The sequence below is a fragment of the Paramormyrops kingsleyae genome, chromosome 10 (genome assembly GCF_048594095.1).
Source record: "Paramormyrops kingsleyae isolate MSU_618 chromosome 10, PKINGS_0.4, whole genome shotgun sequence".
Lineage (NCBI taxonomy): Eukaryota > Metazoa > Chordata > Actinopteri > Osteoglossiformes > Mormyridae > Paramormyrops > Paramormyrops kingsleyae.
The window spans coordinates 35,460,378-35,478,711 of NC_132806.1; the positions used below are offsets into that span (position 1 = coordinate 35,460,378).

The 18,334-nt window shown below is 51.0% G+C and overlaps 1 protein-coding gene across 1 annotated transcript in view; it reads left to right on the top strand.

Annotated features, from left to right (window-relative positions):
* Nucleotides 1–18,334, top strand: part of LOC111848931 (teneurin-2-like) — an 84,704-nt gene that overhangs the window by 55,084 nt on the left and 11,286 nt on the right. The window contains exon 2 of the mRNA XM_023821320.2: nucleotides 6,846–7,134. Coding sequence (XP_023677088.2) covers nucleotides 6,909–7,134 — 226 coding nt within the window. The 5' untranslated portion in view covers nucleotides 6,846–6,908. The remainder of the gene's footprint in view (nucleotides 1–6,845; nucleotides 7,135–18,334) is intronic.

An 18,334-nucleotide genomic window follows, 5' to 3' on the forward strand; every position in this document is an offset into this window, starting at 1 on the left:
TTAGCAATTTGTGGCTGACATTTATCTCCCGCCTTTTGGCCATGCTGCTTGAATCTGAATCCCGGATCAGGCCATTACGGTCAGCACAACCTGTTATGGCCTGCCTGGAGGACAGAAGGGCACAATGGCAAAAGAGGTTAGCAGGGGGCGAGAACAGAGGCGGCAACAAAGGCACAGAGGGTGCAGGGACTGCAGCGGGGACAGAGGTGCGGAGGGGGTAGGAACAAGTGGGATAGAGGTGTGGAGGTGGTACAGGAACAGGTGGGATAGAGGTGTGGAGGGGGTAGGAACAAGTGGGATAGAGGTGTGGAGGTGGTAGGAACAGGTGGGATAGAGGTGTGGAGGTGGTAGGAACAGGTGGGGACAGAGGTGTGGAGGGGGTGGGAACAGGTGGGGACAGAGGTGTGGAGGGGATGGGAACAGGTGGGGACAGAGGTGTGGAGGGGGTGGGAACAGGTGGGGACAGAGGTGTGGAGGGGGTAGGAACAGGTGGGGACAGAGGTGTGGAGGGAGTGGGGACAGAGGTGTGGAGGGGGTGGGGACAGAGGTGTGGAGGGGGTGGGGACAGAGGTGTGGAGGGGGTGGGGACAGAGGTGTGGAGGGGGTGGGGACAGGTGGGATAGAGGTGTGGAGGGGGTAGGGACAGGTGGGATAGAGGTGTGGAGGGGGTAGGAACAGGTGGGATAGAGGTGTGGAGGGGGTAGGAACAGGTGGGATAGAGGTGTGGAGGGGGTGGGGACAGAGGTGTGGAGGGGGTGGGGACAGGTGGGGACAGAGGTGTGGAGGGGGTGGGAACAGGTGGGGACAGAGGTGTGGAGGGTGTGGGAACAGGCGGGGACAGAGGTGTGGAGGGGGTGGGGACAGGCGGGGACAGAGGTGTGGAGGGGGTGGGGACAGGCGGGGACAGAGGTGTGGAGGGGTGGGAACAGGTGGCGACAGAGGTGTGGAAGGTGCAGGGACAGAGGTAGTGACAGAAGTGCGGAGGAAGCAGGGATAGAGGCAGCGACAGGTGCAGAAGGGGCAGGGACAGTGGTGGCGACGGGAGTGCGAAGTAGGTGGGAAAAGAGGTATGGAAGGAGCAGGCACAGAGGCAGTGACAGGTGGGGATAGAGGTGTGGAGGGCTTGGGGCACTGCCAGGCAGTCCCAGTCCTCCAGGACCAGTCCCAGCATTGGATCTGGACTCGACCCTCACCTGATGTTCCAGCTGAACTGGTTCCATCCTGATGTTCTGCCCTGCTCAAAATTGGACATGATTAATTACTGATGGTGTGATTTGGGGGAGGGGTATTGCCCATTCAGTCTAGATTGACTGGGGGGAGGGGGCAGCCTGATCCCTGTCTGTGCCTAAATGTGCTGGCAGGCGGCATTGAGGACACTGTTATTATTTTAGTGTTTCCAGGACATTAAGCCATAGAGTAGGTGCACAGGGCTTCACCGCCTGTGGCCCCGGCGGGGGCATAGGCCGTCAATCAGCTTTTTCCAGACATCTCGATTCTGAGCCAGTCTTTCCAGCTGTCCCCATGTCTTTCCCAACTGTTTTGCGTCTGTATTCAGGTCGCGGCGCCACGTATTTCTAGGCCGACCCCTCTTCCTCTTCCCCTGGGGATTCCAGGTGAGGTCCTGTCTTGTGATATTAGCAGCAGGCTTTCGAAGGGTATGTCCTATCCATCGCCAGCGTCTCTGAAGGTTGTCCTCCTCAACGGGCTGTTGCCTAGTTCTTAGCCACAGTTCTTCATTGCTGATCTTATCTGGCCAGTGAATCTTGAGTATCATTCTCAGGCAGGTATTTATAAAGACCTGGATTTTCTTCATGGTGTTTGCGGTGGTTCTCCAGGTCTCAGCTCCATACAATAGGATTGGCTTCATGATGGGGTTGAAGACAGGGCAATTGCACTATAAATAATACATTTTCAAACGTCCAAGCTGTCATACACACACACACACACTCGCTCATGTTTTCTCCTCATCTATTTCACACAAAACAGCTACAATCTGCTTTCCTTGCACAGGGATCCCATCTATGACGTGTCATTGTGTGCGTGTATTTTCTTTGACGCTTACTCCTGCCTGCGTGTATGTATACCAGTTGGGAAATAATAGGTTATAGTGTTCTCCAGGAATTTCGTTGTTTGATTATGACATAAAGACACACCTGCATTTGCTTACTTGGAATTCTGGAAGTTCGCTGCTAGATGCTGAATCCACTGTTTAGCCACGCAGGAATAAAACTCTTAGCGCCCTGTGATGGGATAACAGGGTTCTGGCTCAGGCACCCAGAAGGGCTCCCTCTTTCTGCACATTCTCATCTGCGTTTGTTTTTTGTTTAGTTTTTTATGTATGACGTGAAGGTGAGCGTTAGGCGTTCATGTTGATGACAGGGTACAGCCTCGGCTGGTGATCAAGCTGTGAATACTTCATGTTTGAATCCCGATCTCAGGTGTATCCATGTCTATAACAGGCGTCGTGTATCTCATCCAGTTCGTAGCTGGTAGTAATGTTGTGCCCTAGATTACGACCCTTAACCCTAGCGATTGCAGGGGTGCTGCATGCTGGGTGACCCGCTCTCTGCCCCAGAGCTGTCCTCACCGTAGATAAAGGCAAGCATATCAGCCCAGTGAAGAATTAAGGTTCCCTTAATAAATGGCACCGATTTTCTGCTGTCCCATAGGGTTTAATGCCTAGTAGGAGCTTTTTGTAGTCAATGGAGTGAGCAGTGGAGTTTCCTGGGATGTGTTTGTGTACTGGGAGACAAAAAAAAAAGATTAGATAGTGTAGCACTAATGTACATACAGCATTGTATCCACTGGGGCCTGTCCTTACAAATATACACTAGAGTCTGTTTGCACAGCGCTCTGCTGGAGGCTAGACTTTAATCTGCATGTGTCAGGGAGCCGTATAGACTGGGGGAGGTTCCGGTCACCTACATTTTTATATGGGTATATGGTCCTGGTCCAGAAATGGTTACGGTCACACTCAACACAACTTGTTAAGACGATTAGCTGCCTTATCTTCTGGGAAGTGGAAAATCAGAGTTGTGTGTGAAATGGACTTAGCTGATCCGCAGTTTTTACGGTAAAAATGTCAAGGTACAGCTGGGTTTGTCAAGCAACACCTCTGTTCCGCTTCCTTGTTTCTTTCCAGAAAATGTGCCGTGGCGTCGGCTAAAGTCAGAGGAAGCTAATCCCAGTGTTACATTTATGAACGTTAGCGAGCACCTCATTTACCCCATAAACAAAAAATTCCAATTTTTCTACATTATTAGGAAAAAGGGTTTTCTGTGTTTGACAAATTGTTTATGAACCATGTAATGAAATGTGATGCGGTTTCTGTGTAACACGACCTTGGCTCCCTGCTTGACAGGTGAGGCACCATCCCTGCACAGTTCTCTGGTCTGTATGCCCCCCCCCCTTCCCACAAACGAGCATGGATTACCTCATCGCAGACAGCTGGCACGCCCCTTACACGGTTCTGCATGTTTCGGGCCTGATTCGGCATTATTGCACAGTTGTATGCCAGTTTCCCTTTAATGAAAAGTGAGAATCTTCACCTCTCTGCTATGCACGTTACTCTTAATCAGGTAAGGAGACCTCAATAGTCTCCGAAATATCCAACAAGGTATCAGTGCATTTAATTAAGTCTAAAGGTTTCTGTGTGAACCTGAATCCGTTTTTTATTCTTAAGTGATGAAAGTGAGAACGAATTTGCATGGGCCTGAATCTGCAAGCTCTTGGGATAATTCTTTCTTCCAGAATTCTAGCATGGACAGGGAAGGAAAATGGCGCATCGATTGATCCTCGCGGTCAGGAGCACCAGCACAGTGCAACGTATTTACAAGGCGACAGTGGCTCGTTTTCAGGAAGCGCTGTTGTTCTACACTTTAAAATACCCCCCCCCCCCCACTCTGCTATAGAGTCACCAGATTGCCAATTAAATATTTTTTGCCCAGCAAGCAGGCAAGAACGCAGAAGTGGGCAACAGCGTAACCAATAAAAAGAAATTGATTTTTTTTTGATGCTTTGTCCTCTCGTAAAAAATACGAAACGCCTTTAGTGTCCCCTAAAGTGACATAAAGCCACCTGATTCTCTAGCTCCCCACCGATGGACACGGGTAACACGGGGGCACACATACACACACACGAAACATGACGTTTATTGTCTATTCCTTGGGGAGGGGGCCCTGGATGTGCAGAATGGAGGGGATAGCCTTTCTGACTGCTTTGTTTTTGATGTGTACTGCTTTGAGTGCTGAAATGGCAAAGAGCAGAAACGTCCGGTTTTATTGCGTCTCGAAGCTCAGGGATGAAAGGATTTGGCAGCAGAACGTGTCCATATTTGCAGAGGGAAGGGCCAGAAAATTCCCTGTGTCCCTCAGTGTGGCTCCGATACTATTTAGACAAAGGCTGATGGACTCAGAACGTAACCATTTTGCTTTTTGGTGATATTTGTGTTTCCCTTCTTAGGTTGACTGGATACCTTGTTTTCTTTGCACTAATCCCATCTCTTGGAGCTGTTTAGAAACGCTCATATTCTTTCTCAAAGGTTTAAACCTGTGTGCAGCGTTTTCTTGCCTTGTGATTCCAGACTCAGCTCACGCCTGTGAATATGTGACACCCACTGTCCACCCCCGTATTTCCCTCTGAACCCAAACAGTTCTGCCTCTGTCCACATTCAGCAACGTGTCAAATAAATTAGGCAAATAAGCTGTTAAATTCTTGAAGGCTGATCACTAACATATCACAATACGGCAGTCACTCTCAGGACACGCACCCGGTCGACAGTGAGAATGTTATATCTTTAACCTTGAGGGGCCTTACGTGATTGGCTGAGATTGATGGCATACCCGGTTGGTCCAGCCCCCTGCGCGCATCTCAGGTCTTTGTTACGCTCGCGGCCTGTAAATCTGTGCTCGCTTCAAAGCTTTGGCTGGGGCTACCTCCCCCCTCTCTGCTGACACTCCTCAAAGGCTGCGGAGTAGCGACAGGAGCAGCCCGTGTCTGTGGCAGTGGCATCATGTTGACCTGTAGCCCCCATCATGTGCGCTGCGCTGACCTGGCCGGGAACGCGGGGGCCTTATTCACGGCTGCTGCACACGTGCAAGCACTGGGCAGAGGCAGGCCTGTGGGCCGCGGTCCGAGCCGGGCCTCCGTCTGTGGTGTCAGACATGTCGGGTGGGGAGCTCATGCGTGGTGAAATGGTCCCACCCCTCTCACCTGCTCCCTGAAGCACCTATCTGGCCAGTTGGCAGCATGGCTGACTGTTGCAACAAATACGGTAAATACATTATCATTAAACGTGTAATGGTATCTTCTGACCACTGCTTTCTGTGTAATGAGGCTCTTACGAGCGCTAATAGCAGCTCTTAATCAGTGGACATAGTGGAGCAAATTTCAGCATGACCTTGAGACTGTTTTTAATGAATCCTTATTAAAAGTATTGACTGGCCCCAGCCCCCCCCACTTAGGATGCCTGGCTCATTCTCCCAGCAGGTAATTAGCAGGCTCAGTTGCAAATTATAACCTAATGATTCTTTTTTGTTTGTGTCCTATAAACGTGCGATAGTGAGCTGTAATGGGATTCTTTTTTCCATGTCATTTTCTTTTGTTTTTTTTTTCTTTTGGATGGAGGGGGTTCCACGCCAGCTTCATCCCTCAAGATGTTTGCCTGGATGGTATCCAGAGATCTGACCTAAGTCTGTCCTGAGCACGCGGGATCTGCCCTGAGCACGCGGGATCTGCCCTGAGCACGCGGGATCTGCCCTGATCACCCGGAATCTGCCCTGAGCAGTCGGTTTTTGTCCTGAGCACATGGGGTCTGTCCTGAGCACATGAGGTCTGTCCTGAGCAGGCAGGGTCTGTCCTGAGCACATGGGATCTCTCCTGAGCACATGAGGTCTGTCCTGAGCAGGCAGGGTCTGTCCTGAGCACATGGGATCTCTCCTGAGCACATGAGGTCTGTCCTGAGCATGCAGGGTCTGTTGCTTTGCAGGTTTGATCTGGTATTGTTTCATGGCCAGGATGAACACATAGCTCAGCAAGTAATAACTGTCCGCAAACGGTTATGTGCTCTGACCTAAATGTTACCCCTTCCGTAACAGCCTTCAGTAACGACGGCTCAGCATTAAAATATCTGTACAAACTGGCCAAGTGTAAGCCTCTGTGGATAAAAACAACTTATAAATATAACTATTTGGTTACTGAGCTGCGGAGATGCGGGCAGGGGGAGATTTGCCTCCGATCTGCGTTTCCGTGGTGAGCATATGTGACGGGATGCGTATGACTACTTCTGACATATGCAGCTGAGAGGCACCGGGGCCCCGTGGGTGCCGCATGAGGCCGGCTTAGCGGCAGCGCCAGCGTGGAGCGGGCGGCCGGTGGGTGGGCGTGGGCGGCCCCATGCAGGCGGTATGCCCGCTCCACTCCAGCGGGGTCCAGATTTCTGCGATTATCCTTCTGTCACCCCAACGGGGGGAGCGAGGTTCCTCTTTGCCGTGATAATGAGTAGGAGACCAGCGATGCCCCGAAGTCATTTGCTCTCCCCTCCTGTCCTTCCGGCGGCGTGTCACCGGTCCTCACGGGCACTGGGCGCCTTGACGCGTGCTCTCGGCGAGGTGTTATTATCTGCGCCGCGCCGGAACAGATTTTCTGTCCAAGAGTTGTTGGCCACTCCAACGCTTAACCCACCGTCTGAGGCACACACCTGTGGAGGCTCCGTGTTGTTGGGACTCATTTTGTGCCGCCTGCTCCCAGTCCCCAATGTAGACCCAGATGTCAAGTGCCGAGCAGGATTCTGGGCCCTGGCACAAAGCGGCCATATAATGATCAGCACGCTTTTCTGCTTCCTGCAGGGTACTGAGCAGCGCTGCACTGAGAGCCGGCGGTAACCCCCGCCACTCCCCCCACCGGGGGTCATGGACCTGAAGGACCGCCGGCACCGCTCCCTGACCCGGAGCCGTTGTGGGAAGGAGTTCCAGTTCACGACGTCATCGCTGGACAGCGAGGAGTGCCGTGTGCCGACACAGAAATCCTACAGCTCCAGCGAGACGCTGAAGGCCTACGACCAGGACTCCCGCCTGCACTACGGGGGCTGCATGGCTGAGCTTGTGCACCGCGAAGCTGACGAGTATTCCCGACAAGGTCTGTCCCCCGCCCCACCCACCCTACCCTATGTGGCTCATGCCCACCACCCACCTCCCGTGTTACTGCCTGTGATCTATTCCTTTCTGTTCCTTACATTGTTCAGTGTGAGACACGTACATCCTGCCACTGGCTCAGAGCCCATCAGCGATTGACTGGTAATGTCTGTTTGAATCACCTGTATAGCTCAGTGTACCCAGCAGGGTGATGAATCCGGCAGCTGATTTTGAACTTTGACTTCGTTATTTATACTTTATTTATTTTATTCGTCGGTTGAAATTATTGCATCTGATCTTCTAATCAGCTGAGCGTCTAACCAACTCCATTTGTATGTTGAGGATCTATTTGTCGTACCACAATCAACCAGCGAATGCTGCCATGGGGAACTCATTTATGTTATCACGGCTAGAGAGACCCAGAAACGTACAGAGGCACAACGGCCAGTGGTATGAGCTCACTGCCAGTGGTATGAGCTCACTGCCAGTGGTATGAGCTCACTGCCAGTGGTATGAGCTCACTGCCAGTGGTGCCTCATAAAGCTTGGAGGTCAGGCCCATGTGACGGGGGGCCTAGCGAAAGCAGGAGATGCTGTGTTCTCATGCTGTAAGGGCAGGGTGGGGGCAGTTACACGCCGATTTCCGGTCCCCTGACGCACTGGATGTAAGCGGAGGGGTCTTCATTCCACCCCTGGAGTGTTGACTCCGCCCCGTGTCAGCGGATCGCACCCCCATCTGCTTGGGGTGGTGTCCATCCTTCTTACTGCGCTGTAACTGTCAGGCGCTCTGTGTAGAATATCAGGGGCAGTGAGACGCCATGATGAAGGGGGGAGGGATTCCTGAGGCAGGACACCAGCTCTCTTCCTCGTTCTACATCAGCATGAGTGCTGTCCTCCTCTACCACTCTTCCTGAATGTGACACTCCTACCCTTGCGGATGGAAAAGCTTTAGCTGTTTGTCGGGCCGGTGGGGGCCAGGGGTAATCTCATAAAAGATAAAAGCGGCAAATCGCATCCCCACAGAGGCAACACATCCCCCCCAGCCTGACCCCTCTGATCCGCACGTCCCCAGCACGTCCCCAGCACGTCCCCAGGCCGTTGTACCCGGCTCGCCGCTACCAGAACTTGCCAGCGACATCGCTGGGAAAGTCTTATTCATTTGGCTGCCTCTCTGCAGCAATAAAAGAAGGGCACTAATTTGTGCAGCGAGAATCCTCTGTGCGAAGTCCCCCGGGGGCCGAACCCAGGCCCTGCTCTCCCCGCATTTCTGCGCCATCGCCCAATCAGCAGCTGAATCTCACCTTTTATTTATTGTTTTAATTTTGTTGATTACATGTTTGTTCATGCGTTAGTGCAAATCAGGCGCCGATGGAGATCAGAGGGGGAACAAAGAAGTTTCTAGGTATTAAAAATAAACGACTTTGAGATTAGAGGCGATCTTGGTGCGTGGGACGGCAGATTTGGGGCGGCCGAATCCTGCGTGCATCGCCGTGGCAACGGCACAGGGGCAGCTGGCTGGAGAGCCCCACTTCCATGTATCCCCCCCTCCCGTCTGCCCCCGGCTTACATCTCAATCAGGCTCATCTCTCCCCTCCAGGTCTGAAAATGGTAACATCTGAGGGGTAGATGCCATGTTTTTATGGGAGCAGGTGCACTTTGTCTCTATCGGCCTGTGCCAGGACAGGTGCCAGCTGTCTGGGGGTCCCCATTTCCCAGAGCGATCGGCCCGCTTTGGTGCTAGGAGTGCGTGGCTCGTGCCAGTGAAGCTCCCGGTGTCTCCGTGGCATTGGCCCTGTATCCCCGGCCTCCGTGTGGACCGTTAGCGCATGATAGCAGCAGAATCATGCGGCTGTTTGCTGAGAGCTCACCTTTATCAAGGGCTTACAACTTTACTCTAAGCCCAATATTTACTGGAGGCACGCTGCTGAATTACTCTCCTTTATCAGTGCTGCTGATAACGGGCCCTAACTGCGCCCCCCGGCTTCTGCCGTGAACACGAGTATTCTGGCGTGATCACGCACACCGTACGCGAGTATTCTGGCGTGATCCCGCACTCCGTACATGAGTTTTCTGCCGTGAACACATGAGTATTCTGTTCTCTTTGTGTGAAGTGCGGTGAGGGGAGCTGCTTATCAACCAAGCTTCCAATTTCTCACAGCAGAGGTACTCCCCAGTCTACTGTACACACAGTCATTCTTATACTCACACGCACATACAGACACACACAGACATACACAGACACACACAAAAAAGCACAGAGACGCACACACATAAGCACACATATACACACTCACACAAACAAGCACTCAGACATACGCACACGCACACACATAAGCACACACATAAACATACACAGAGACACACACACAAACATGCACGCATGCACACATGTTTCCTTGCCTGTGTTACCATCTTGATTTTGCCCTCCCACTGTCTTTTGTGTGAACATCTTTGACATGAATTCTCAATTTATTGCCCCTTGTCTGCCTGTAATGCCGTGGTCAGCGACGTGGTGCTGGTGGCGTGAGTGTGGTAGAGGTGGGCGGGGCATGATGGCGCTCGCCAGCCGGCGAGGGGGTGATGCAGGGCCCACGTGCCGCTCCCGACAGGTTGTCCCTCTGGCTCCATCTGGCCTGGCCCGCCACTATCCGGTGACACGCCGGGCCAGGGGGGTGGCGCTCCCTGACGCAGGTGTGGCACATGGGTGGGGTTCAGCCCCCAGAAGGGCGCCATAACCGGCCAGACGTGCCTGTTCAAGCAACGAAGATTAAAGAAATGCAGCCTTTAGGTCTGATCCCGAGGGCTGGGGAGCGGGCACGAAACTGTTTGTCATGTTCGCCTCCCTCGCCCGTAACAGACGGCTCTGGAACATGACAGCGCAGGCGCCGGGGGAAGCGTTCGGGGGCGCCGTGTTCCTGTCAGCGGCTAACAGTCTGCCCGCGCTTTTAAAGAAATAATGGAAGCAGGTTTGAATAATGCATTTAAGGGAAGCCGTTTGTTCCTTTCAGATGGGTGGGGTGGGGGCTCGCTGTGTGAGGGTCTGACCGTGTGCAGGTCCCACATGTGAGGGGTTCGGGGTGACGCAGCCTGCCCGTGGTGGGTGTGGCCTCAGGTACGCTCCTATCCCATTGGGCGACGGGACGCGCACAAATGCTCTCCAGAGCTTCTCGCCCTGCGCACAATTGTGATTATTCATGCTTGGTCAGCTACGCGGTATCAAGCGTCCTTGCCGGCTTTAAGCGCGTGTGCTTTGTTGCCAGTGGCAACACTAATGCTGTGACAGTGGCCCGAAGAGCTAGCCCCCTTCTGCTGTCTTCTGCAGTTCACAGGACCACCTCTGGGGGTGTGCGTGCGTTGGAGGTGGGGCAGCACCCATTCCTGCAAGGTGCATGCAGATGGGGGCAGTATTGAACACTGGAGTGCGGTATGACAAACGTCTCCTCCATGCAGACGGGCACGTGCAGGTTGCAGCTGTCTGCTGGAGAGGCCAGCCACGTTGCCATGGTGACTGGCAAAGCCAGCTGTGGAATTATGCTAATGAGAGCAGCATCCCGCGGGGGCTCCGCGGCCGTCCCGCGGCAGAGCCATCGCCACGGCGACCTTGCTCCCTGATTATCCTTCATTTCCACACGCTGCCATTGCTTAACTGCTGCATTTATCCAGAATGACTTGGAGATTTCACTCTGTTATTCAGCTGACTTTCCTAATACGGTAGGGCCGGCCCCTCCTGGGATCTGAACCAACAGTCTCCTGATGTCCTTCACGGAAGCATTGCCCAGCCCAGTCCCTTCCTCTTTTTGTGATGTGGCCTTGGAAGTCTTAAACTCTCTTGGAGAGAATCACATCATTTCGAGATTTTGCTTGGGCTGGTTAAATGTCTTCGTGATCAGGTGGAGCCTGACTGTCTTACGGAGAATAAAGTACAGCAGAGTGACGGACCTTTCTCTGCCCATCTGCTTCTTAGTTCCCCTGACATGCCTCAGTCTCCATCTCTGGAGCTGGTGTCCATCTTATTTTGCGTTTCCCTGAATTGAAGATGAAAAGCCCCTCCCCTGATCTGTTAAAGTCCAGAAGCGGGGTTTCCCTGCCAGTAAGCGGGTAGCCTCATGAGGCTAAATTATCCTCGATTTGGTAAGTCAGGAGCTCAGATGGCAGGGAGGACTGAGCAGGGCCCGGGGGCGCTCCTCAGAGCCGGCGGAGATGCCCCCCTCTCTGTCAGGAGCAGCTTGCCGCACACATGCTAGGCTGAGCACGCCCGCCGTGGCACAGACGCCAAGGTCTGTGCTGCTAATTCAGCGTGCCGGCGTGCTAAGTGCCGTCAGGGTGACAGAAGGTCACGGTGACCTCCTACGCTCGTGATATTAATACCTGTGATGCGGGAAATACTTTGATGAAGTTTGAAACTCCCGGTTTAGCTTAAAATCTGTATTTTCTGTCTTTGCTGACTTGACATAAATGCAAGTAATGCAGCCAAGATGCTAAAAATAATAATTATAAGACCAACAACAAAATCCTACCAAACCAAGGCCTAATTTTCAAAGCACACATCAATCTGAAATGTAATCTCTGTAAAATGTAGACGTTTTGATATAAACACTAAATAAAAGGAACGGAGATGCGAGGTTGAGGCGGAGCATTTCAGCGGTGCGTCGTCGCAGGTTTTGGCAGCATTTGCCACACATTGGCATTTTTAACGCTATTTGGCTGCAGAAACAGTCCTCGTGCTCTGAGGCAGGTTTGGCTGTTTAATTTGAGTCTAATTTGCTTTGTGTGGTTGAAAATGAGTCAGTGGCAGTAATACATTAGAGGAGAATGAATCAGATGTTGGAGTCACACTGGTAATAGTAATAATGTCATTGGTGAGGTAATCACAGAGTGGCAGTGAGTATGATTTTTGTTTTTTTTTGTTAATCTGCTCTGTCTTATCAGATATTCAATTTTTGTTTTAAGCTTTTACTGTGTTTCCAGTTCGCTGCCCACTTGTCGGGTTGGGTGTGTGGATTTTGATGCTGCCCGAGGCCAGTGATTTTGGCGCTCTCAGCGGTGCCCGGCCTTGCCTTTCCCACACCTGCATCTTGCCAACCTTGCCCCCCCTGACCCCAAAGCGGGCACCGTGCTGTAGTTAAGAAATGGATTTTGATACGCAATGACATTGTTCACCATGAAGCTTCTTCACTGTCTGTCTCTACATCAATTTTCTCATAAAAAAAAAAAAACTCCTCATTGTTCTGAAATGAGCTGCTGAGGCCAGCTGTGGGATCTGCCTCACAAGCAGCCGAAGCAGAAAGGGTCATCAGAACCGCACACACACAGAGCCCGGCTAACCAGGGTCATTAGAACCGCACACACGCAGAGCCCGGCTAACCTGGGCAGCGCCCTATGGAGAGCAGGGTGCAGGGGGTTGTTCCAGGAGCAGACCTGGGCTCTGACTCAAACCCGCAGCCCAGTTGGGTTTTCATTTCATTGGCCCTCTTTGCCTCCCCATCCCCCAACGTGGCACAATCAGTCGTCATTCCAGGGCGTATGGCTGTCGGAGCACTGTAATGCTGCGTATTGGGATGGGCAGTCTCCTCCTCGTTAATCCATCACATCCGGTCATGAGACTGACGAGGACATAGAGCGCAAAGGGATGGGGGGGGGGGGGGGTGTTCAGGGTTTATTTTTATCCCTTTGCTTTCTAAAAGGGAGCAGACTGGGGCATATTACGGGTTGGTCAGCCGTGCCTCTCTCCCATGCCCCATGATAGAGGACGCAGACCCTCTGCGATCTGCCGGGAATCTGACTAGCGTAAAGATGTCCATCTGTCCCGCGGGCCACCTGCAGCCCTCTCCCGAGCACGCGTATTTATCTGATGATGTGGAGACGGCAGACAACACATCCCACAGCCGCATTCAAGGCGTGATTTGTGCAGCTCTGTAGGGCTGCAACAACTAATCGATTAAATCAATTAAAATCGACTATTAAAATAGTTGACAACTAATTTAATAATGGATTAGTTGAGTCTATGTTATTATAGGCATAAGTACAGTGGCCACCCCCTAATTTGAGCTACTGTAACCAAAGTCGCGGTGGCAGTAAAGCACCATTAAGCTGGATGCCGACCGCCGTAAAAGGAAAAGGAGACGCAAATCCTTCATTCAGTTGTGTAGCGGAGGGTAAATGCACATAAACGCCGTTTACGCACCTTTTAAATTTACAAAACAGCGTTTACTCACCATTTTTGAGATCACTAATGTTAAGGATATAAATAGTTACCCATCGTTTTTACTGCTGTGCATATAGTTTACCCACCTTAAATTTCTTGTTACCACTACTCCACTGCTTAATTTCTTCATGATAGAAATTTATAGTGATATCAAATGTTGTAGTAAGACCAGTTTTTGAAGGTCTCGATCTTGTCTTTGAATCAGCCGTATTTGTACTCGATCTTGTCATGGACTCGGGATTTTATTTCGAGACCACAACTCCGAGAATATTCCTGTTAATGAGCCGTTTACTGTCGGGTTGGATAACTTCTCACTTCAAGTACAACCAATGATGTTACTGCCGACCGCGTTACCCGCCCAGCCCCTTCACACACGCACATGTGTGCACTTGAACACATATGAAGTCGTGGTTGTCTGGGAAAGATGTCAGCACAATCTGCTATTACCAAATGTGGCTACATATACCACAAAGTGTTTATCCTACCATTCTATTAGGGGGGCGCCCCAAGTTATAATTTTATTTAATTTTATTTTCTATATAGCGCCAGATAACAACAGAAGTCATTTAAGGCTACCTTTCCTATAGAACGGGTCTATACCTTGTCCTTTTATTAAACAAATTAAATAGCCTTATGTTATCTTATTTACAGTTCATCACTGTAATATGCGCACACAACCGGACACGTTTTAAAACTAAATTTGCCGCCTGCCGTTCACGGTTTTTTCCTCACCAATCGTCTCGTTTCACAAGAGCTCAAGCCGGCGCATTTTTAGCGTAAAATGCGGAAAAGGCTTTTTCTCCGCAATAAATCTTTACTTTGTTTGTCCGTAATAAATGCAGACACACTCGCTCGCGTGCTGTGTATAAACATTAAATAACATTAGATAATTATTTAATAATATCCTTAGTAGCCGCAGCGGTAGTCTGTGCTTTTGCATTAAAAAACTGGAGCACTGAATACATTATATTAATTAGAACCATGATTTGGACTAAATTAGAAATGTTTAGAAAGTTTACAAAAACCTTGCTGAGCTACAGTACATGTTTAGGTTCAAGTGCTGCATTTATTTATTTTTATCTTACTTGGGGAAAAAAAAATCAGCGATTGATGTTCATCTTATTTAAAATATTTCAATTACTATATTATTATGTACATTTCCTAATCTTCAGTCCCTGCCCTGGTTTTTGTCTCAGCCCTTCAGTCTTGGTTCTTGTATCGGTCTCGACACACTCTGGCCTGTCAGGACTTGGCCTTGGTTTAGGTGGTCTTGACTACAACTCTAGTATTTAATATCTGGACAAATAGTATATTAATATTTTATTCTCAGCACTTGGCAGCAACACCCAATGTCCATTTATTTAATTTCATTGTGCTTTGTTAGATCAGCAGTCATTAACTTAAAATGATTATGTATGTTTTATTTACTGTGCTCCTGTGCATACTCATACTATGCTGACTCTCACCTTAGGGAAAAAAAAAGATCAATAATTGATTAATCGGAAAAAATAATCGTCAGATTAATCGATTATCAAAATAATCTTTGTTCTTTTGTTCTCTCCAGGCAATTGGGGTTACACCCCCCCCCCCCCCCCCCCCCACTTTAGCTGAGTGAGAGCCCCCACTGCCTTGGCTATGGCCCCCAATTGGCTGCCCACTTTGTGTAAACCCGGGGTGTTAGAGGGCAGGCTCTTTAAGCACACTGTGTTCGGCTGGCTGCTCTGCAATCTGGCACCCCCTCTGGGTTAGCGTGCTAATAAGCTGCTATTCCATGGAGGTCTAGACTCTGCACAGGTTGCCCCAGGTGAGGAGCAGCACTATGGATGTTCTCCCTGAAAACAGGGTGACTAGGACCCTGCAGGGGCAGTACAGAGCTCTTTAGCTGCAATGCAGTTTGTGCCATTCACGATTAGTGGCAGTGGTGGATTAATTGTCCCCCTGTGGCCTGTTCCCACCCCCTGCTGCTCCGGAGGTGTCATTACTTAGCGGGTATGGTTTGGAGGCTCTCAGAACTCTTAAGTGCTTTTTTTTTGTCATTTGAAGGTAAAAATGGCACCATGGCAATTTTCTTCCCCCATGAACCAAATGGGCTTTAATTTGGACTTCCAGGAGCGTGGAAGGCTGTGAAATTACCCCTGTGTGTAGCCCAAAACCGTGTGAAGTTCTTAATTGAGGGTGCTGAGACCCCGAAGGACATTTCCACCCCTTTCCGAGTGAAATTAGATTATTCATGTGAATGATCTTTGTGTCGCAGCATGCTGCTCGCATCCAGAAAGGCGGAGCCACTAAACGGCAATAATGCATTTTGGATGTCCTTTCTCTTTCTCCCCCTCTCCCTCTCCACACCCATATCTCATTCTCCGCCTCCCCCTCTCCACACCCTTATCTCTTTCTCCCCCTCCCCCTCTCCACACCCTTATCTCTTTGTCCTTCTCCCCCTCTCCACACCCTTATCTCTTTCTCCCTCTCCCCCTCTCCACACCCTTATCTCTTTGTCCTTCTCCCTCTCTCCACACCCTTATCTCTTTCTCCCTCTCCCCCTCTCCACACCCTTATCTCTTTGTCCTTCTCCCTCTCTCCACACCCTTATCTCTTTCTCCCTCTCCCCCTCTCCACACCCTTATCTCTTTATCCCCCTCCCCCTCTCCACACCCTTATCTCTTTGTCCTTCTCCCCCTCTCCACACCCTTATCTCTTTCTCCCTCTCCCCCTCTCCACACCCTTATCTCTTTGTCCTTCTCCCTCTCTCCACACCCTTATCTCTTTCTCCCCCTCCCCCTCTCCACACCCTTATCTCTTTCTCCCCCTCCCCCTCTCCACACCCTTATCTCTTTGTCCTTCTCCCCCTCTCCACACCCTTATCTCTTTCTCCCTCTCCACACCCTTATCTCTTTCTCCTTCTCCCTCTCTCCACACCCTTATCTCTTTCTCCCCCTCCCCCTCTCCACACCCTTATCTCTTTGTCCTTCTCCCCCTCTCCACACCCTTATCTCTTTCTCCCCCTCCCCCTCTCCACACCCTTATCTCTTTCTCCCCCTCCCCCTCTCCACACCCTTATCTCTTTGTCCTTCTCCCCCCTCCACACCCTTATCTCTTTCTCCCCCTCCCCCTCTCCACACCCTTATCTCTTTGTCCTTCTCCCCCCTCCACACCCTTATCTCTTTCTCCCCCTCCCCCTCTCCACACCCTTATCTCTTTCTCCCTCTCCCCCTCTCTACACCCTTATCTCTTTCTCCCCCTCCCCCCCTCCACACCCTTATCTCTTTGTCCTTCTCCCCCCTCCACACCCTTATCTCTTTCTCCCCCTCCCCCTCTCCACACCCTTATCTCTTTCTCCCTCTCCCCCTCTCCACACCCTTATCTCTTTCTCCCTCTCCCCTCTCCCCCTCTCTACACCCTTATCTCTTTCTCCCCCTCCCCCCCTCCACACCCTTATCTCTTTCTCCCCCTCCCCCCCTCCACACCCTTATCTCTTTCTCCCTCTCCCCTCTCCCCCTCTCTACACCCTTATCTCTTTCTCCCCCTCCCCCCCTCCAGACCCTTATCTCTTTGTCCTTCTCCCCCCTCCACACCCTTATCTCTTACTCCTTCTCTCTTCTCCCCCTCCCCACACCCTTATTCCTTTCTCCCCCTCCACACCCTTATCTGTTTCTCCTTCTCTCTTCTCCACCCTCCCCTAAACTTTGTCTCTCTCCCCTCTCGCTCCTGTCTCTTTTCCCACCCCCCCACCCCCATCTTGCCAGCTGTTACCTCCTCCTTCAGCACATCTTCACCTGCTTTTTGGTTAGGTATCATTTTCAGGCATGCTCCTGTGGGCGTTTATTCCCTCTCACTCAATTACCTGCAAGGTTCAGGGCTGCACTTTTCATTTAGTCTCATGAAGTACTGGTAACATTTTTATTAAGCCAATAGAGAGTTTTTTCTCTTACTAATGTTCCATAATCCAGCGATTTCTTCCTGGCCCCTCCACCCATGCGGATGCACCCCGCCGGTCACTGGGGGTGTCGCTCAGGATGTCCTGCCACCCGTGTGACTGCTTATCGGTGTCTCTGTGCCTCGGAGACTGGCGGCCCTTGACATTTGCGACGACCTGTGTGAAATGCCAGGGGTTCGGGGCTTCTGGGCGGCGTGAGGGGCCCAGTCGTGGGTGGCCGATCGCACGATCCACATTCGAGAGCTGATAGCCTCTCAGCCAGCCGCAGAAATGTCATCGTGTCAACGCAGCCTTTTTCGCATGGTGCTGTGGTCTGTGTGTGAGTGTGTTCGTGTGGATTAGGTCTAAATTACATTTTGGGGACCACAATGTAATAAAAACTTGTTTTTTTTTTTTACTTTAGTTTGACATAAGTGTATGCATATAAAACCCATGTCGTTAGCCTTGGGTCAGGGGGCAGCGTGTGGCTCAGTGAGCTAAGCCTCTGTGTCTGTGATCAGAAGGTCGCTGGTTTGAGCCTGGTCTCACCATGTCTGTGGGTCCATCAGCAAGACTCTTAACCCCTAGCTCCCTAGGCTGCCCTTCATGGCCAGCTTGCTCCCCCCTACAGTTGGGGGAGGTAAAGGAGAACTTTCCCACCGGGATCAATAAAAAAGTATCAGTTATGAAGCTGTGCAGAGTGTTACACAAAGGCGATGCTGGCTGGGCTTACGTAGGACCTACAGAATGTATTCTTGGACCCACAAAATAATTACTTTGGGTAGCGGCTGAGTACATCTTTGTGTCCCTCTTCGGCCTGCCTGTCCTCTTCATTGCCGGGTATCTGTCAGGTCTGTGGAGGTGACAGCATCATAGTGCTCACAGCTGTGGGGAATGGAAGCAATAACTCCACCCACAAACCTTATACCTCGAGGAGGAGGAACAGGAAAGAAGAAATCTCTCGCTGCGTTAATGGGCCGCAAAATGCAGGCTGCACGATTGTGGCAGACCGTCAAATGAATCATATCTGTTTTTACAGCTCATGCTGGGAAGAAGATCAAACAGAGGACAATACAGCAGCCAGGAA